General features: G+C 42.1%; 2 protein-coding genes across 4 annotated transcripts in view; one reads left to right on the top strand and one right to left on the bottom strand.

Moving 5' to 3' along the window:
* Positions 1 to 19,712, top strand: part of LOC109029680 (nephrin) — a 477,751-nt gene that overhangs the window by 216,628 nt on the left and 241,411 nt on the right. The window lies entirely within an intron of this gene.
* On the bottom strand, positions 5,848 to 19,536 carry LOC140223950 (uncharacterized). Its single transcript, XM_072296475.1, has 2 exons — positions 19,404 to 19,536; positions 5,848 to 7,857 (listed from the first exon to the last, which is right to left on the bottom strand). The coding sequence occupies exons 1-2, from the start codon at positions 19,457 to 19,459 to the stop codon at positions 7,536 to 7,538; spliced, it is 378 nt and encodes a 125-aa protein (XP_072152576.1). The 5' UTR covers positions 19,460 to 19,536; the 3' UTR covers positions 5,848 to 7,535.

The following is a 19,712-nucleotide window of genomic DNA, read 5'->3' as shown; positions in this document are numbered from 1 at the left end:
CCGTTTGGTCCGCGAAGCGAGTCTCTGCTCCAATTTTAGTCACCCCGCTCACAAGCGGCTCAATCGAGGAAACTTTTTTATTTTATTTTTCCTCCACCAAAGGTGAATATTCTCGGGAGAGGAGGACATAGGAAATTGAAGTTTGCCCTCTTAAGAAGAGCATTCCTAGCCGAACAAAAGGATAGGGTAGCGGGGGAGTGAAGATTTTTTTCGACACGGTTACCAGTTTGCAAGGAAAATTGTGAATTTTTCCGAGAAAATTTTACAACTAATGTTTTGATTTGGTTAGCGAAGGTGTTTTTCAAAGTAACTGGAAGTTATTCGGTAGATCGAGGCACTTTATTTATTTACCCTTTTCTTAGCCCTGCCCACAACGCTCTTGTATGCGCAGGGCTCGAGTGCCGCACACAGTGAAGTATCAGTGGCGTGGCGAGCTTTTATCGATTGATCTGCCACTTAAACCTATGGAATAGGATCGATAAACAGGTTGTTCGCAATGAACACCTTAATAATCGATTCCTTGCCATAGCTTCAAATGGGGAAATATTACTCTATATAAAGCTGCTGTTCCCACTCACTCTGCCCCCCCTAGATAAAAATGGCCGAGGCGATTTCCTTTAAAATTGGTACACGCTTAGCTATTGTAATGAGGAGTTGATTAAAATTATTCCCATTCAAATCCGCTGCCTCGGATGCCCGCAAGAGCGAAAAGTTGTTTCTCCATATAGTATTACATTGGAGATACGCGGTTGTTTACGCGCATCGCGCCGAACAGGTTCAATCCTGTTGCGTGACGTCACTGCCTTATAGACGAAATATAAGGTTTTAGGCGGTATTTTTCAACGGATTTTTGAGGAAATTGGTAAGTGGGGGTATTTTTCAACGGGGATCTCGAATTTTTGGTCGGATTTTCAAAATCTCAAAATCCAAGATGGCGGCCGTGGCCTAAAATGCTAAGTCGGCTCCTGTTTGATCGATTTTCGTGAAACTCGGTATACACAGGTATTTTTCGACGAGAAACTCGAATTTTTGGTCAGATTTTCAAAATTTCCAAATCCAAGATGGCGGCCGTGGCCTAAAATGCTAAGTCGACTCCTGTTCTATCGATTTTCGTGAAACTCGGTATCCAGGGGTACTTTTCGACGGGGAACTCGAATTTTTGGTTAGATTTTCAAAATTTCAAAATCCAAGATGGCGGCCGTGGCCTAAAATGCTATATCGCTTCCTGATATCGATTGATTTTTGTGAAATTCGGTATTAGGGGGTATATTTCGACCCGAAATTAGAATTTAAGGTCCGATTTTCAAAATTCAAAAATCCATGATGACGAACGTGGTCTAAATTGCTATCTTGGCTTCCGATCCATCGATTTTTGTGAAATTCGGTATTAGGAGGTGTATTTCGACGTAAAATTAGAATTTTAGGTCCGATTTTCAAAATTCAAGAATCAAAAATGGCGAACGTGGTCTAAATTGTTATCTCGGCTTCCGATCCATCGCTTTTTGTGAAATTCGGTATTAAGAGGTGTATTTCGACGGAAAACTCGCATTTTTGGTCAGATTTTCAACATTTCCAAATCCAAGATGGCGGCCCCCGCATGGAAACGCGGTCCGGACTCCTAGAACATCAATTTCTGTAAAACTTGGTGAAAAAGAAGATTAAGACATAGATGTTGTCTCCTCATCAATGTTAAAAACTGTGCGGGGCGGTGGCGGCTCGCGGAGCGAGTCGCAAGTTCGTCGCGAAGCGTAGAACTGGGGTCCAGGGGCATTCCCCGGCTAGACGTGTCAGCTCGCAAAGCGAGCTAATCACGACTAGTTGATAATATAATCGATCATTCACGCCTCGCCGCTGTGAAGTATGCGTATAGTCAGTATGATCGTTTTTCTTCGTTCCTCTTGATTTAATGTAAAATCCCGCTTTTCTATTTACGCAAAATCGCAAAAGGAATCACGCCCACTTTTACGTTGTGTTTTATGCAGCTCACCACGAGCAAACCGCATCTTTCCCACACGTCTTTAGTTCCGTTTAGCAGAAATACGCCCACATAACAATTTTGGCATACTTGATCCGCTATTTTTAAAATTTCAATTCGGCAGGATATAGCGGAATCGTGGACTGGTGTTCCGAAAGATCGGAATCGTTGGATCGATCTTTCAAAAGATCAATTCTTTGGAGTCGATCTTTGAATCAAATCTGTTCTTCCTGTCCAATTCAGATAGCTGCCGTGATAGCGAAGAGAGCAGTAAGTGCATTTCTGTATGAGCCATGGTTAGCACATGCTTTTATGGGTCTCGAGGTTCATCCCAGCATGCACTTACTGCTCTTTTCCCTATCATGGCATATCTATCGATTCTGCAAAATGGATTGTCAGCCCGAGAATCACAAATAGTGGGCGGAGAACCATACATTTTTCATGACAATTTTGAAGGTATAAATTCTCGTGTATACAGAAAAAAAACAATATTTTTCGGGGGAAATGCCGAGTTTCAGAAAATAGAGGGGGTAGGAGGGTCTAGGACCCGTGGGACCCTCCACGTTTTCTACACGTCTCCCTTGGTGGGGCCGTTGCAGGTGGAAATAATGAAATGCAGTTGGGAAGACTTTTTAGGCATCGAGAGGAGTTGGGATGCTGAAATAAAAAGAGACAGCTCTCGGCTGACAGCTGATGTCGTGCGAACTCGTCAGGGATTGACTGGAGACGCTCGAGAGGCGAATCAGGGGCGGGAGGGGGAGGGGGGCGCGGAAATTGCGAGACGGGGAAAAGAATCGTTGACGGGCAAATGGCGAAAAGTTGTCATGAGAGGGAGTGAAATATAGGGCATTGGAACAAAAAGTGTCATTTGAATAAGCTTACGTGCACAATGAATCGTCGGATGCTTGACAAGACGCTGTCGACTCTTGAAAAGAACTCGGAGAACGCCTTTTCATGTAGTGAACGCACACTCCCGCGCCGCAACGCCGGTGTATACATGTGTGCATACACGCCCGGGCGCCGGGTGTTTTTTGAGACAAGCCTGTTGTAAGCGTTAAACATTGTACTTATTTGCGAGCTGTTTTCTTTGTCGTTGTATGATTTATTTTCACTCCAGCTCTGGCGTCTATCCTCCACCCCCCCCTTCTCCGACACCCCTCAACGCCTGACTTCTGTATCCCTTACCCTCCGGTTTATTTTTGACACTCAACTATCGGCAAGGGTATTTTTTTTTGCGCAGCTTCCATGGCTTCTTTCAACTTGGAACGCTCTCGTGAACTTCAAAGTAGTGCAACTTTCTACCCGAGAGATGAGGCTTTCGTCTTAGCCTCGTATGAACTCGTCGTTTTCGTCACGAAAGAACGTAACTATATTTCAGTGTTGCCAAATTTTCATTGTAAAATCACATTGTCACCAGGACAATCTGGTACGTTTCTTATTGAATTTCTTATCTTCTGATTTCCCCTCTGAACTCGTGCAAAAATCAGAATTTTTTTGGATAAAAGCTGCATAGGTACTTTTTAGTTGAAAAACGAATAGTTTGCATTAATTTTACAACCTTGGGATGGAGTTAGATTTCTTCGTGCGGTAAATAACGAACTCTCTTGTGCGTGCAGAACTGTGCCTAATTTTCTTGCCAACGGAGATATTAAACGAGTTGAGACCCGAAATAAAAGTTTCCTGGAAAATGAGAAAGAGAAAAAGGAAATTCTTGGTATCTTTTCAAAGTGTGCATAATTATCATGTATATATGTCTATAAACATACATATCGTTGTTCCTCTCACATATGGGCGCATCTCTATTTCCATACGAGCCGCAGAAAACATGGATTTATATGTGAAACGGGGCCTGTGTGGAAATTGACTTACTCTCTTACGTCAGAGCGGCTACGCTTTTTGCGTTTCTTGTCAAAGTTTTCCGGGAATTCTCGGAAATGTGAAGTGTTTTGAGTACTATCTTCCTTAATTCTGCGAACTGATTCTTTCGTAGCTTTCGATTCCGCGTGCATGTGTCTCCCTGGTGTAGACATTAGTTACCGTACACTTGTTCGTTCTCTTTTCTACTCGCTTTAATCGCTCTCTTTTTTCACTCACTGAGAAGTTGCACCATTGGCGGATCCAACAAATCGGCAACATTGCCTTCTCTCCATTTAAACCTATGGAAATGTATCGATTCTTAGAGGGGCCAAGTGCTCCGACAATAATCGATCATTTAGCGTAGATTTAAATGGAGGAAAGCCGGTTTTGCCAAATTACTGGATCCGCCTCTGAGTTGCACTGATCATGGGTGCAGTATTTTGAATATCAATTTGGCGTAGTAACATTTCGTCTCGTGACATTTTTGTTCTCAAACATTCAACCTAACATGCAGCAATCAGACAGAGAAATTGTATATCAAGGGGTTTCAAAGCGCTATTGGCTAGTTCACGTTCAATAACTCATTCAATACTTTTACGCAGCTGCCTAACATATTTTTGATGGTCACGCTCCAGAAAGTTTATAAAAGTGTTATGTCGGCCGACTGATCTTTTTCTGCTGCTTTTATCTAGGATGACATAAGAGGATCACCTCAAGACTAAGCGTTCTTGTTGCACATTTCCTTTATTGTTTGAATAGATCCTGTTGTTTTTTTGCTTTTTTTTCAGGAAAAAGAGGAAAGAAAAAAACGCTTTGTGTCTGCGCCAAGCTAGGCGAGAGAGGTTACACTAGGTGCTAGAAGTTTAATAACAACGAGAGCTTTCACAGAGGCGTGAACATATTGTTCACGGCTCCAAACCCTAAATGTTGAGCTTACAAAACGCGTGTATACAGGTTTTCATGGGAGCCCGGTTTCATTTTAAAGTCAGGAGGGGCACTGAGGGACAAAGGGCTGTTGTCGAAGGAGGGGGCGGTCGCGGGGGGGAGGGAGGGGGGTCGGGAAAGATGAGGGGATAAAGTGGAGAACTCGAAGTTATTCTGTGCTGCGGCCCCGGTGAAACATCTGTGACGACACACGGAAGGCAAAAACAAAGGATTTATGAGCAGATGCACCTGGAAACACAGGGCGACTCTACTTCCGAATGCAAAACACTCACCACACCACTCACCAGTCACCGACCGGCTTTCACGTCAGCTCCTTCGTTGCCAAGCCGAAACATCCCAAGAGGAATCGTGAGGCCGTCTCGTGAATATTGAGGACCAGTCAAAACAAAAGCCGCCTTCAATTATTTGGATATACTACAAACTTTACGCAAGAGTTGAAATAGTCGTTTCATATCGCCTTCGAGCGGTACGAACGGAACACGGTGCACATATAGATACTAGTTATTCCTTACAGTGCGGAAAGACCACAAAGCTAACCAAAAAAGAAAAACTCTGTTTTTCAATCAGTTTGGGTCGATGGAAAACCACGGATGCAACTTTTAAAACATTACGTCAGGAAAAGAATAGTAAAAACATATAAAATTGTGAAGGCAAATTTTTTTTCCAAAAATAGAGAAATTGGGCACAGAATCACCGAATCGTTTTAAGTTTCGTTTGTCTTTGTAACGATGACCTGTAAAGTTCGATGCTATATTTTTTCACCATATGTGTTAATTGGATTTCTTATTATTTTTGTTGGGTATTGAATATTATTCCATTTTAATATTTTTATGAAATTTTTTTCTTAGTTAAATTAATTTCCCATTCTTTCATTTGTGAAATGAAAACATGCTCAGATAACTTATCATGTTCTAATTATCTCTTCAATCATTTTTGAATCCATTTTTTCATTCTAAAATTAAGAAAACACGAGGAAATTTGAGGTTCAACACTGTTTTTTGGGAGAGGAGGAGGATGAAGGAGAATATTATGTATTTTCCAGCACTGGAAAAAAAAAACATTGGATCTAGAGTCCAGACTCTTGAAAACATTGACAAGAAAAAATACTCTTGATTCAATCAGATTTTTGCTTAAATCAAAAGGAAATCCGCTCAAATTAAGAGGCTTGGTTCTTGATTTAAGCAAAAATCCGATTGAATCAAGAGTATTTTTTCTTGTCGATGTTTTTAAGAGTCTGGACTCTAGATCCAATGTGTCTTTTTTTTTTCAGTGAGGGGAGTATATAGTCCTGCATAACGACTAACGAGTGCGTCCGATAAAGGGATGGAAAAATCCGTTGCTTAGCGCTACGTTTCTTGTGAACGACCCCTTACGGCCTGACAGTATTCTCGTGGCATGGAAAAAGCTCATTTTTTATGTGAAGTTTTTCCAGGGACTCGACAGGGTGTCGACGAGGGCTCCTCCACGCTCCGGAGAGAGAGGCGGCACGTTCGAAACAGATCAACACTTACAAACTAGTAATTTCAAGGGGTACGTTGCGGCTCGAGCCCCTAACCTCTCCAGCCGACGCAGTGACTTCGGCGCGCGGTGGCGGCTTATTACCACAGCAACGTGGTCGTCATTTCTCTTACCGCAGCGCGTCGCCATTTTTCACGGCTCACCGGTGCAAGCGAAAGCGACGCCGGCCTACCGGAGTCGGTGACAGATAAATTAGGAAAGTAAACCGTTTCCACCATTCCAGAACCCAACACGATGCCGTAGACAAAGCGCATCCGAAACGTGCGGCAATTTCAAGCAAGAGCACAGCCATGAATTCATCTTCTCCCTGCGCTAGTCCCGGGGCGTTCACTATAGGTCAACCGTCCGGGTTTCCTCAACCGATGATTTACATCTACATCCAACTTGCATTGCCATAATTTTTCGTCGCGAAGAAGTAGTTTTAAAATCAAATCAGGCTGGGAAAGTCAAAATCAAAGTGGACTGGTAAAACAGATCTACACAGTTAAAAATGTCCGTGTTTGATGTCACTCTGTGTCACTTTGTTTGTGTCAAGTCAAACCATAGGATTTGATTGCTCAACACAATTTGGTGTTCAATCGACCCAAACCGTAGACTACTCTAGGACATGGGATCATGAAGAGAGTGTCCTGCTGAATTTATGTAATATTTTCTTCCTCCTAATAGCACCTATTTCACTCCAAAATTGTTAACAGTGTAATTAGGCCTTTTGGTCACCTTTTTGTTTGTTTTTATTGCTATTTTGTGCTCGAACCTCGCAGCTGCCATTTTATTTGAATTCTGAATTTCTGACTCCGCGACTGACGAACCACAACGTAGGTACGTGATTTTGGTAACCACTCATGAGTTGGTCTTTTAATGGTTTGATCCATCGGAAACCAACGGGTCCCATTGGTCTAATCTGTCGGCAACGGTGTCTATTAGTGTTGATGATCGATGAGACAGAACCGGGCAGAACTTTGCAAGAAGGTCCGGAACTTTAAATGTAATTCGATTAGTTCCCGGTCTCGAAAATATATTGTCACTGCCATGATTGGACTTAACCGTTTCACCTATTAGTGATATAAAATGACTCAAAAGCAAAGAATATCTAAAAAACCGTCGTCCGAGGATAAATTCTCTGAGATTCGAAATTAAATTAAATCTCGTGACGGACAATTCAGAAAATTTCATCCGGAGGAAGAGTTTCAGTTAACTGATCCGTAGAGTCCGGACAAATAGCAGCTCATCTGCCTCGAAATCATATCAGCTTATGCATCGATGTCCGTCGCATCCTGCGTCCAACGTTGCCAGAATTCTCATTTTCGTCGCCGACCCCGTGACGGATCCCAGGAGCGCTGAGGGAGACTCGGCAAAAGTATTTCCGAGTCATGTCCGATGTCCGTGGCGTCAGCTTTTCCTTGGTTTGAATTCCCATTTTGCGGTCGGCGCTGACCGGCATAATGTCATTCGATAACGCGATGACGTCAGCAGTCCCTTCCTCAATCCGCGCCACCGGTTTCACTACGGGATCATCCCCTCTTTCTTCCTTGCCAGATCCCCCGAAACGCTCGGGAAGTGACCTAGAACAATGTATACAACGTATCAGTTGGTAGTGTGACAAGGATAAAAAAACACGCACAAATGGATAACCAAGGTCGAGAATTTCATTTACTTAAGAAGTCGGGATGTTCCGGGGTCGTAACTACCCCTATCTCAACCAGATGAAATGAGAATAAGTTCAAAAAGAAACTAAAGCTAGGGTAGATAATAGTCGGAGTTAACGGATTAATCTGCAAATGTCTTTATGGCACCAAAGGTTGAAGTGAAGGTCTCGCCACAGCTACGTGGCCCTCGCACCCGTGGCTCCGTGTATTTGTACCCTCGTTTTTCTATGAAATATTTCGGTCATTGTACATATTTAATAAAATCTCGCAAAAAATGCGTAGTTTTCATTAAGGGGTGCGACTATTTACTTGTCTGGGAACTAGAATATATAATTTTTCAATTTGATAGTACATTTTACTCACCTAAATGCTTTTAATTAGATTACCAAGTAACGTCTGCTCTCCTCCCAGGATGCGCCAGATTTTAAGGGGAAGAGGGGGGAGGACTTTATGTGTCTTTCCTCGTAATTTAGGAGCAATAAAACTGATTCTACCTACTTCCAGTTAAAATAAAATAAAAACAACAAGTCGTAAAAATGTTAGTTACACGACTCAAAAGGTCCAAATCCCTCATTCCTAAAAAATTGTTAATAAGATTGGCACTACAGAAACCACATGATTGCAATCATAAAAACAACAGAAAAAGAACTAGTTTTCAAAAAAATGAAAGCCGTTATAGAAATGATAAGGATTCCAACAAGGACCCTATTTACAATCAACCAAAATAGGCTAAAAAAACGTGACACTCATTATACCATGGTTATTATTGGTTGGGCAGCCAATGGTGTTTCTCTGTATCGAACAGCATCTAAAAGTTTCCGGTAATCAATGATAGGGGAGGAAGATGAGAGTTGGCGCGGCAACTCTGTTTTGGATTGGTGGGTACGAGCTTCCGATCCTGAGATGGAAGTGGGCACATGTTGCCTGCGTTGAAATGGTCGGACAGCAGTGCGATTAACCGATGTCCTTTTGCCCACGAGTATCAAACGCGGAACAGTGCTCCGATATCTAGTAATGCTCTCCTCTATGATTGTTACCGAGACTTCGAGGCACCGAAATTTTGATCGCTTTATATTAACGAGTTTATTCTAAGGGAAATGCACTGATAAACTGATATAGTGGCTACGTCATTCGATATCCAATACATCCAATGATGTCACACAGAACAAGTAGACTGCTCTGTTATCGATTGTTTTTCCGCCTTGGTAAAGTTTATCACAATGATATCATGCTGAATCAGTATCATAATGTCGAGTTCGCCTTCAATACGCATGACGGCAATCTGTGCGGCCTGAAAGTACGATTAGTTGCTGAGGCAGTCGCGTTGTCACTTTTTCTCGGTCTAGCAAGGAACACACTAAAAGTATCCTGCCTTTTTTGTTCCTCTTGACCCCAAGATGTTGTTTTCTCACTATGACTCCAGAAATCGTGAATATCATGCATTTTGCCCCTTCTGATCAACTTTTTATCACCCCCTACCCCCCCCCCCCGATGGTAATTCAAAATATTGTCTTAATTTGTGAGGGTTCCCGCAACATGCTCGTAGCTCTCAAAGGAAATCATGAAAATAAATCGACCTTTGATGGATGTAACCCCTTCTTTAATTTTTCCTTCATTTTCTTCTCCTTGTGTGTCTTCCTCCCCCTCCTCCTTTTTTATTTTTCTCCCTCTTTTTCCCCCACTTTTCTGTTTTTTCTTTCTCTTTTTCCTAGCTTATTTATCTTCTCGTTCCTCTTCCTGTACATTTTCCTCGATTTTTTCCTCGTTCTGGTTTTTCCTCCACTTACACTTTGATTTTGCTTCAGTTGTCAGGTCCTTTTATAGATGAACCCGAAATCGTAGCTTATTTTTGCAAAATAAGGTCCAATTATCCTATGGGATATCCAAAAAACCCGATCATGCGACCGCATCCTCAGTTCATGCAACGGAACATTCAAATCGAACAGAACTAACGAAAAAACTCGGTTGCGTAAACCGAGAATACGATTCCCAGAACCGAGAGAGCGGTTGCATGAACCGAACAACACGGCCTGTATGAAACAGCGTACATTTGGTTCATATGACCGAACTTTTTTTCTTGGTATAAGATTAAAGGCACCTCAAAAAAAGAAACACATTTTACTACGCGCATCTTGACGCACCCTCTCCCTTTTATAATATTGCGTAATTCTGGACAAGACGTCCCCCTCAGCTCCAGAGGTTACATAATTTATGGGGACAGCCTCAAGTACGTCCGAAAAAGCTACAATATACCTCTGAAGAGGGGGCTTTTTCAGGGAGGGGGGAGTATGTCTGATTTGACATGGGTCGGAGAAAGTTGCGAAGCTTCAACACCATCGGCGTGGTACGGTTGCGTCAAGGCTCAGGTGCTAAAAAGCGGAAAATATGATTCGAAGTTTAGAGTTCGTTCAAACTTCAAGAGAGCTCATTTTGCGGCTTGAAGTTTTCTGATCCCGAAAGTTTTCAGATCATGGTTGATAATTACTTGCCGTAAAAGCGTTGGGATTACATTTTATCCCCCTGAAAACAAACATTATAAAGCTGTTATTCCGCGGACTCGACATTCATACCGAGCCAGTCCTAGTGAGTCCATTCTATCCGTGAGATATGTACTGTAAGTATGAAGCACTTTAAACGGACCGAATAAATCAGAAGTCCCAGTGCGTCTGGTTTGAATACACCTTTTCAGATAATATTCATAATGAAAAATTCCCTCCTTCTTGGTTTTTTGGGAGGATAGCGGAGTTCGGCGGCTACACGTATTTCACAGCACCAGAGTACGCTATGTGAAAGTGGCTCTCATGTATCTTTGAAAAATTCCAGTTTGAGTGGTTGCTCATTATTAGTGCAGCTTACTAAATACGTGAAAGAACATTTGAAACTTTAAATTACGAGTTTAAAATTTCTCAATTTTTTCAAAATTTAATTTTTTTCACAAAGTGTCCTGTAATTTTTATATTCAACTGCCAACTAATTACTTTCAACCACCCTTGATACAAAAGGTAAAAGATTCACATCTTTTCTTATAAGTACTTTATACTATTCTTTTAATTGCTTAGACACACGAATGCTGCGATACCACCTCAGTTTGAGTTGCGGTACCACCACAATTAATTGAAAATGTTTATATCATCCAACGAATTAGGGTAGCACCACAAATTTTAGGGGATAATCATTAACGCTTTTTCCCAGGGCCGGATGCGGATGTATCTACTTGCCGCCCCTTTCTCATTCGTTTTGAAACATCAATAAAAACTATCAAGTGAAATGCCGGAGGGGGAGGGGTGCACAAGACGCGTTTACTCGCGTTGGAAACATTTTTTTTGCGAAAGCCCTGTCGACACTTCTAGCAAAATTTCACGGAACTTTGCGCGAAAGTTAAGTTCCGTGAACCTATCTCTGTGTGGACAAGGCCTTCCATTTATAAGAAATGAACAAAAAAATTATGAAAGAACAAACATAAATGTGGTTTAATAATTTTAACTTCCGCAGCTGCGCCGCGCTGACTGCACTGTGTTTGACGCAATGCGAGAAGTGTTCATGCAATCTTGTAGGCGCTATGCGTTTCACGTCGACCGCTGTTGACCGCGCTGTGTTTGATGCAATGCGTGAAGTATTCATGCAGTCTTGTAGGCGCTATGCATTTCACGTCGACTGCTGCTCACCGCATTGTGTTTGACGCAATGCGTAAAGTATTCATGCAGTTTTGTAGGCGCTGATGTGTGTTAAATGCCGACCTCTGTGCCGAGGGCTTCTCCTTTTCATCTCAAGTCCTCGTCATCATTGCTCTCTGCGCCGCGTCGTTCCAGACTCGACTATAATCAAAGGTTCTGTCTCTTGTATCACCGAAAGTTGAGAAGACGACAAAATTAGAATTTTCTATACTCTCTAGGAATGAGAGATTTTGTCGCCTTTTCTTGCTTGTAATTTTTTTTCTGAATCCAATTTTTTTTAATACTTACATTTAAAAAAGTGCAAAATTTGCCGCCCCCTAAATTTGCCGCCATTGGCCGCGGCCCATGTGGCCACCCCCTAAATCCGGCCCTGCTTTTTCCTAGGTGAAATATAAGAATTTCTTATTTGAACTTAAGGCCGTCATACATCTCTCAATATTTGAGCTTTCGGGGTCAAATGCGCGTCACCATTTTTGGTAGTCTAATTTTTTGCAGGGGTACCAATAGCTCTTTGAATCTTCAGATAATACGATCGGTGTTCACTGATCACATATAAATTGCTTTTCCATGTGGGAAAATTTGGAACACGTTGAGCAGAAAGGAACCGAGCCACATCAGCTATTACCAAAAATTGGGCAATTTAATATTTTACATGAAAACGGTTTGTGCGGATTTTTGTGTAAATTTCAGTGCATTTTCTGCACAGTACGAAGCAAATTCCTTAAAATTTTCAAAGGAATTCACTGAAACGTTTTTGTGTAAAAAATCAAATTACCCAGTTAAATTTGACAATAGCTGATGTGGCCTGGTTCCTTTCTGCTGAACGCGGTCTATTTGGCATCATCCTAGTGCTCATACGACGTTTTCCCTCAACGCGGCCGCATTAGGGCGGTGACTTTTCACTCTCATCCTCCTAGGCGCGGTCGCGAGAGTGTAGCTCTCAGCTCCCGCATTCGCGGAACGAATGGCGAAAAAATGCGGTCGGAGCGGAGGGCGAGTTGCGCCCCGTTTTTCGCCGTTTATCTTACGGAGTCGGCGGCCGTCACTCGAGCCACCGCCGAAGCCAGCCGGGGCGTACAGGTATGCACGGGCCCGGAATACGGCAATGCGCCAGGTCCGGAGCCCCCTCAAAGGATTAAGCCCTAAAACGAAAAGCGGTTGCGAACGCGGCTGTTACGCAATTAACCCCCCTCGCAGCCTCCCCCCCCCCGCCCGCGCGCGGCCCAAGGCGACGGTATTAAAAGCAGCATCAGTCGTTTACGAGTCAAGTTCACGTATTTCCAAGTCGCCGGTCATTTACATGACAAATGAGTGGCGCATATTTGCAGGACTCGAACCCGGTTGCCGGCTCGGTCGGGAAAGCGGGGGGTTTCCCGGTTTTCCCGCGGGATTGGTGGGGGACGAGGCAGCGGTGGCGCCGCGAGTGACCTCTCCCGGAAAATGCTCCACTTTGTTGTAGTACTCCACCTATCGCTTTAATTTACTCCTCCCCACATGTCCGCTGCACTCCGGTCGCGAAATTCCACCTCTGCCGGGGAAATTAAGGTACCGCCACGCCGCCGCCCCGGACCTCCACGCATCAAAGGATAGTGTGTCTCGCTAGCCCAGTTTGAGATCCTCCTCCCCCCTCTTTCGCTTCATCCCTCCCCTCTCCTCTCCTCTCTCTCTAACTCTCTCTTGTGCAATATTGAAATGAACTCGAATAGGAATAGGTATCCGTGGTGCTGGACAAATCATTAACCGCAGTCGCTGGGTAAATGAGATTTTTCTCGCTCTGGAAAAAAAAAACACATTGGATCTAGAGTCCAGACTCTTGAAAACGTTGACAAGAAAAAATACTCTTGATTCAATCGGATTTTTGCTTGAATCAAAACGAAATCCGCTGAAATTAAGAGGCTTGGTTCTTGATTTAAGCTAGATTCTGATTGAATCAAGAGTACTTTTTCTTGTCAATGTTTTTAAGAGTCCGGACTCCAGATCCAATGTGCTTTTTTTCCCAGTGCGGGTTTAAAATGATTAGTCCGAGAGACAGACGATATTTAGTGACAAACTCGTGACTCAAGTTTTGACCTTTTAAATCTATAGACCGACATGCGCTGACACAAAAAAACGGTTGTCTCACTGGAAAAAAACACATTGGATCTGGAGTCCAGACTCTTAAAAACATCGACAAGAAAAAATACTCTTGATTCAATCGGATTTTTGCTTAAATCAAGAACCATGCCTCTTAATTTGAGTAGATTTCCTTTGATTTCAGCAAAAATCTGATCGAATCGAGAATATTTTTTCTTGTCAATGTTTTCAAGAGTCTAGACTCTAGATACAATTTGTTTTTTGTTTTTTTTCCAGTGTTGTCTGCCACGTTGCAGACATCCTTTTTCTGTGTCCGTGCTGATTTAAATGGTCAAAACTTGCGTCTCGAGTTTGGCACTGAATATCGTCTGACTTTCAGACTAGAGGAATTCGTTTTAGCTGAAGCTATAAATTATTGAGCACTTATAAGCTGGGTACAGAAAATAGTATTTTCCCCTCAAAATCAGTTTTATAGCTGTGCTATAATGCTGAAAAAGTGCGTTACATAATTTATGGATTGCCTCTATGGGCTGCATTGGTTGTTTGCAATGGACGAATGAGGTAAATACAATCGACGAATTGGACTACATTTTGCAATGAGGAACCACTATCTCTGGCTCTTCTATAAAAGCACGTTCCTGCATAGGGACACCAATGCCTTATATGTCGTTTCTAAAATGAGCCAGATAGTGGTTTCTTATTGCAAAATGTGGTCTAATTAACGGTAACTCATGAGACCCTGTAGTTATTAGATCATCAATTTTCTTCTTGGTTCCTAACAACCATCCGTTTCAACCAAGAGCAGGGCGTCTAGCATCAGGAAAAACCGGAAAATATCAGGAACTTTAGCCGATCAGGAAAATATCAGGAAAATCGAAGAATCGGATGTTTTATCAGGAATTTTTCTTACGCGAATCTCCTCAGCGAAGAAAGTCTTACTGCTGTTTGCCTACCGCGCCAGGAGTCGAGAAAAATCAGGAAAATATCAGGTATTTTCAAAGTGCAAAAATCAGGGATTTTTTATAAAACATCAGGAAAAATCAGGAAAATATCAGGATTTTTCAAAATTAAAAATACTAGACACCCTGAAGAGGATCGCTCCATTTTTCCCTCGTCGATGAACGCCAATAATCAGCCCGCTGCCCATCGTTAAAGACGCGAGGACTCAGCGAAAAATGAATCGGAAAACGCTCATGACGCTGCAGCGATGTCAAATGATGCAATTAAGTCGAGGATGGCCGAGTTGTCAATGGAGATTAATCGCGGCGATTCGAGAGCGGCGAGATTTATCGCGGCGAGCGCGGAGGATAAATGCCAATTATCATTTCTACCGTCATCCACAACCCGGCGCCCCCACCGCCACCGCGGGCCCAGCGCAATTCGGGATTAAGCCAGACTTATTCCTCATCCTCTGCTTCATTAAAAACCCCTCTTATTGATCTATGCACCAATTTCGGATTTGAAGCCGCAATTTTTCCTCCCTCCGCCGCGATAAAAACGAATCTGCGGATGACCGATTTTATCCGAGTCATCAAACTGATCGATTCCACCAACTTTTCACCTCGATCCCTTTTCATATCTCCTACTTTCCTCGGAATTGCTCGTGATGCATCGATGGTTCAAGTCGAAAAATGCCTGTCTCCGATTGCGCGATATTGTGAGTCTCCTTTGACCCCTCCTCCCCTCGTAACGTCCCTACCCTTCACTGGGGAAAAAAACCACATTGGATCTAGAGTCCAGACTCTTGTAAACATTGACAAGAAAAAATACCCTTGATTCAAGAAGATTCAAGCTTAAATCAAAAGGAAAGCAGCTCAAATTAAGAGACTTGGTTCTTAATTTAAGCTTAAATCTGATTGAATCAAGAGTATTTTTTCTTGTCGATGTTTTTAAGAGTCTGTACTCTAGATCCAATGTGTTTTTTCCCCAGTGTTTAACACGCACCGTAACGCTCTCCTAGACCTCTTCCCCAGAGCGTTACGTAATTTAGGGACGGCCTTTATAAGAAAGAAAGGGACGCGTGGTTGTTGGATGATATGGAAATTTCCAATTAAATGTGGTAGTACCCCGATTTAATGTGGCAGTACCCCAATGAATTAGGTTACTAACCCAAATGTTGTGATACTACCCCAACTTGATTTGCGGGACGACCACAATTATTAATTGAGGATGTCCGTATCATCGAACAAAGTGGGGCAGTGCCACAATTTTAGGGGATAACCCTCAACACTTTTTTCCTCATGATAGGGTAGCTCCATTTTTCCTATGTCTATAAACGCCAATAATCAGCCCGCAGATTTCCGTGTCACGTTTCAATGGATCACTAGACAGGGGACAAAATGAAAAACCACACCACATGTTACCTGGAAAAGTCAGGGAAAATGACGAAAATGCATAGGTACGGGAAAAATTGTTGAGTCACCTTTACATTCTTTCTTGAATGGGTTTGACGCCTCGAACAACAAATAATGCCCGAAATCCATTTCAAATCATGTATTTCTAAGCATCTGGCATAACCTCCATTGTCAGGGAAATGCACCAAAATGTGACAGAGGAATCAGGGAAATGTCAGGGAATTTCATTTTCTAAATTCTGTAGCGACCCTGGTGTGGGTTGATTTTCCACACCAATTCAACCACGTCAAGAACCGGGGACGAATCACCACAACAAAATTCCGCACTGGGAACAAAAACTTTTTTCAAGAGTCCAGACTCTTGAAAACATTGACAAGAAAAAATACTCTTGATTCAATCAGATTTAAGCTTAAATTAAAAGGAAATCCGCTCAAATTAAGAGGCTGAGTTCTTGATTTAGACTTAAATCTGATTGAATCAAGAGTAGTTTTTCTTGTCAATGTTTTCAAGAGTCTGGAATCTAGATCCAATGTGTTTTTCTCCAGTGTAGTTTTTTCTAATAGAATTTGTCCTGCAACTGTGGAGTTCTCCTCTCGTGTAGCAGGACATTGGAGCCGAGCCGGGAGGTGGTGAAATAACGCCGGTATCTGGGCGACCATTGTAGAGCGCCAATAATGCAATGCCGAGGAAATCCTCACTCGCGGACAATTCCGGGGCCCCATACACTATTGAGGGAGTCGTAAATAAGTTGAGTTTTAAAATATGATAAGGGTACGACATTTTTATGACACCGCTTCATCCGATCTCCCCTCGAACGGGGGCGCGTATTCGGTATTCGCGAAGGTAAAAAATTGCTTATTATATTTACAGCGCCGGATTCGGGGTTCGGGTCCCATTTTCATCGCGAGCATATTTTCGCTCGTTCTGTTCCGCCCCGACCGGCCCGGCCCGGCGCGTCGCGGCGCGGCGCACATTGGCCAAAATACCGGATTTATTGAGCGAGAGTCGTGTATGAGGAAGAGAGAAAAAGGAGGACGCTTCGTCGTGCATTGCAATTTTCAAACAAAGAAAGTTTAATAAATGCAGTCACCTTAATAGCACAATGACACTTACAAGATAAGGTGTTTTTAATGACTGAAAGTAATACAATTTTGACAGACGTTTCTTTAAATCGAGGAGCAACTGGATTGCATTTTGCAAAAAGTAACCAAGAGCATTCCAATGTCACTAAAATTGTGCATCTTATTTTACCTCGCAATGGGCCTGTTGCAAACTTTTGCTAGAGCAAAAATAAGAGTTGTTTCTTATAGATAATGCCTCAAAAATCACGATGAGCGCATCGGCAAAGTCTGAAATGCACTCATAACTTCACAATCTGCGTAAGAAATTTGCGTTTTTTTAAGCTTCCCGCTTCAAAAACGATACTACGGCATAGGTGAACATTTTGTTAGAGGAGTCGCTCCATCGTCGGCGATATTCATCATGGCCGACGCTTGCACGCAGTTCCGCGCGTAATTCAAGGAGAGTTCAAGGTCAATCAATTCGGGCGTGGAAAATATGAACGTTAACACACCGATTGTTATCTGGTCTGATCCAGTTCAGGTGTTATCTCGTCCCATCAAACGTGTTTTGGCGGATTGGCGTCGGCTATGATGATTATTGCCGACAATGGAACGACTCCTCTTACAAAATGTTCACCTATGCCGTAGTATCGTTTTTGAAGCGGGAAGCTCAAAAAACCGCAAATTTCTTACGCAGACTGTGAAGTTATGAGTGCATTTCAGAGTTTGCCGATGCGCTCATCGTGATTTTTGAGGCATTATCTGTAGGAAACAACTCTTAGTTTTGCTCTAGCAAAAGTTTGCAACAGGCCCATTATAAATTGATCATCTAAAGTTTTATCTTTACACCCATTAAAGTAAAAATTCAAGGCGAAAATTACCTTTGTGTATTTAATATTTTGCACGATTTCAGTGATTTTATTGCGAAGGATGTGAGTTGAGTAAACCTAGCAACATTGGAATGCTCTTAGTTCCTTTTTCTAAAGCACAATCCAACTGATTTATCTTAAAAATGACGTTTATGGAGAGAAGTGATGATCCAATTAGTTCCTACAATGTTTTAAGTCATTCTTCAATCATTTTTTTTCTATTGATTTATTGTGAGCTGTAGTGAGAATTTTCAGCTTAATGCTGAGTTTTTAACGCACGTTAGCGGAAAAAATTCCAACATACTGACGACCCGTGCGTCCACCGCAATCAGTTTGTGTATTGTGAGCTTCTTCAACATAATAAATATATACATTGTGCATAAAAGTTAAAATAAGGAGTATTTATAAACAAACGAGTAGTTCTTATCTCTTCACAAATGAAAAATAATTTTCAAAACCTCAAAAGTCAAAGTTTAGCAGGCAGGGCTTCATGTGAAGATTGTTTGCATTTTTAGGTTAAGTTTTCTCACACATCCTCCCAGGCAAATCAGGCTACCATAACGACGATTGAGAAGAAAGTGCTCATAGATAGTGAAAATTTGAAAATACGTGGAAGGAAAATCGCAAAATCGTGACTTTCTTGACGTGATCCAAGAGACTTTAAACATGTTTACCTTCTAAAAGGCTAACCATTCAGCTGAATCTCACATCGTCGTTTCCCTCACGATAGAATGTAACTACATGTTAGCGTTGCCAAAGTTTCCCTCCCAAATTGATGTCTCCAGGTTGAATTTTTCAATTTTTTGAAGAGAATCTTCGGAATTTTAAACTGAAAATTTCATTGATTTTTCTTTTGAATTTATTAAAAAAAACTAAGGACATTTGGACGAAAATCCCACTATAGTGCATTCTCGTCAAGAATTGAATTTTTTAGTCAATTTTGCAACCTTGGAATGGAGTTATGTTCCTTCGACCAGGAAACAACAATATTTGAATCAGACTCACTGAAACATTATTAGAACATTTACACACTGCTTAATATATTTTCAAAACAGCTGAAAGTATTTTTGCAACAAACTAGGATTCTTTCGCGCGGGAAATATCCGACGGAAGTTTGTTTTTTCAATAGTAATTTTTTTGTTGTATTGCTCCTATGATAGCCTCACCAGGGTTTTGATACTTCGCCAAATTTCCAGTGATTCTAGAATACCACCTTTCAAATCTCCTCAAGTCTCGGAGCGCTCAAGCATTTACTCTACCGTAAAGAAATTCGCGCAAACTTTTCTCCGGTTTTTTTTTATCACTTGAGCTTTTATCAGCGCTCGTGTGTCCTCTGAAAAAAATCTCCCGGCTCGAGTGAAGAGCGCGCGAAAAATAACACGGAAGAGAGGAAGAGAAAGGAGTTGCGAAGAGGGATGTAATTAAACTTACTTGACTCGTATAAAGGGAGCTGCGCCAGAGTTGCCATTTGGACGCAAACGTTTCATCTCATAGTTGTCGTCACTTTTAGCTTCCCCAGAAAACGTGCGAATAAACAAAACCAGCACATGGACGCCTAAACTATGTTTTGAAGTATCTCTAAAAAAAACAAAACAATATATACAGATGTTTCTTAACAACACGGCAAAACTAAACTAAACTACTAAAACTAACTCGGAGATTAACACTGTTTTTTAATATACGTACAATTTTTACAACGCTGTATCACGACCGATCGCTTGATCGTTGTGTTGACAACTG

Source organism: Bemisia tabaci, chromosome 2 (assembly GCF_918797505.1).
Source record: "Bemisia tabaci chromosome 2, PGI_BMITA_v3".
NCBI classification, from domain to species: Eukaryota; Metazoa; Arthropoda; class Insecta; order Hemiptera; family Aleyrodidae; genus Bemisia; species Bemisia tabaci.
This window is presented reverse-complemented; position numbering and strand designations above follow the sequence as displayed.

What these genes read in the sequence shown, in the direction of transcription:
- LOC140223950 (XM_072296475.1), bottom strand. Translation starts at nt 19,459, where the DNA reads ATGAAACGTTTGCGTCCAAATGGCAACTCTGGCGCAGCTCCCTTTATA. An exon ending in GCTCCCTTTATACGAGTCAA is followed by an intron (nt 7,858 to 19,403) that starts GTAAGTTTAATT and finishes ACATTGTTCTAG; the next exon opens with GTCACTTCCCGAGCGTTTCG.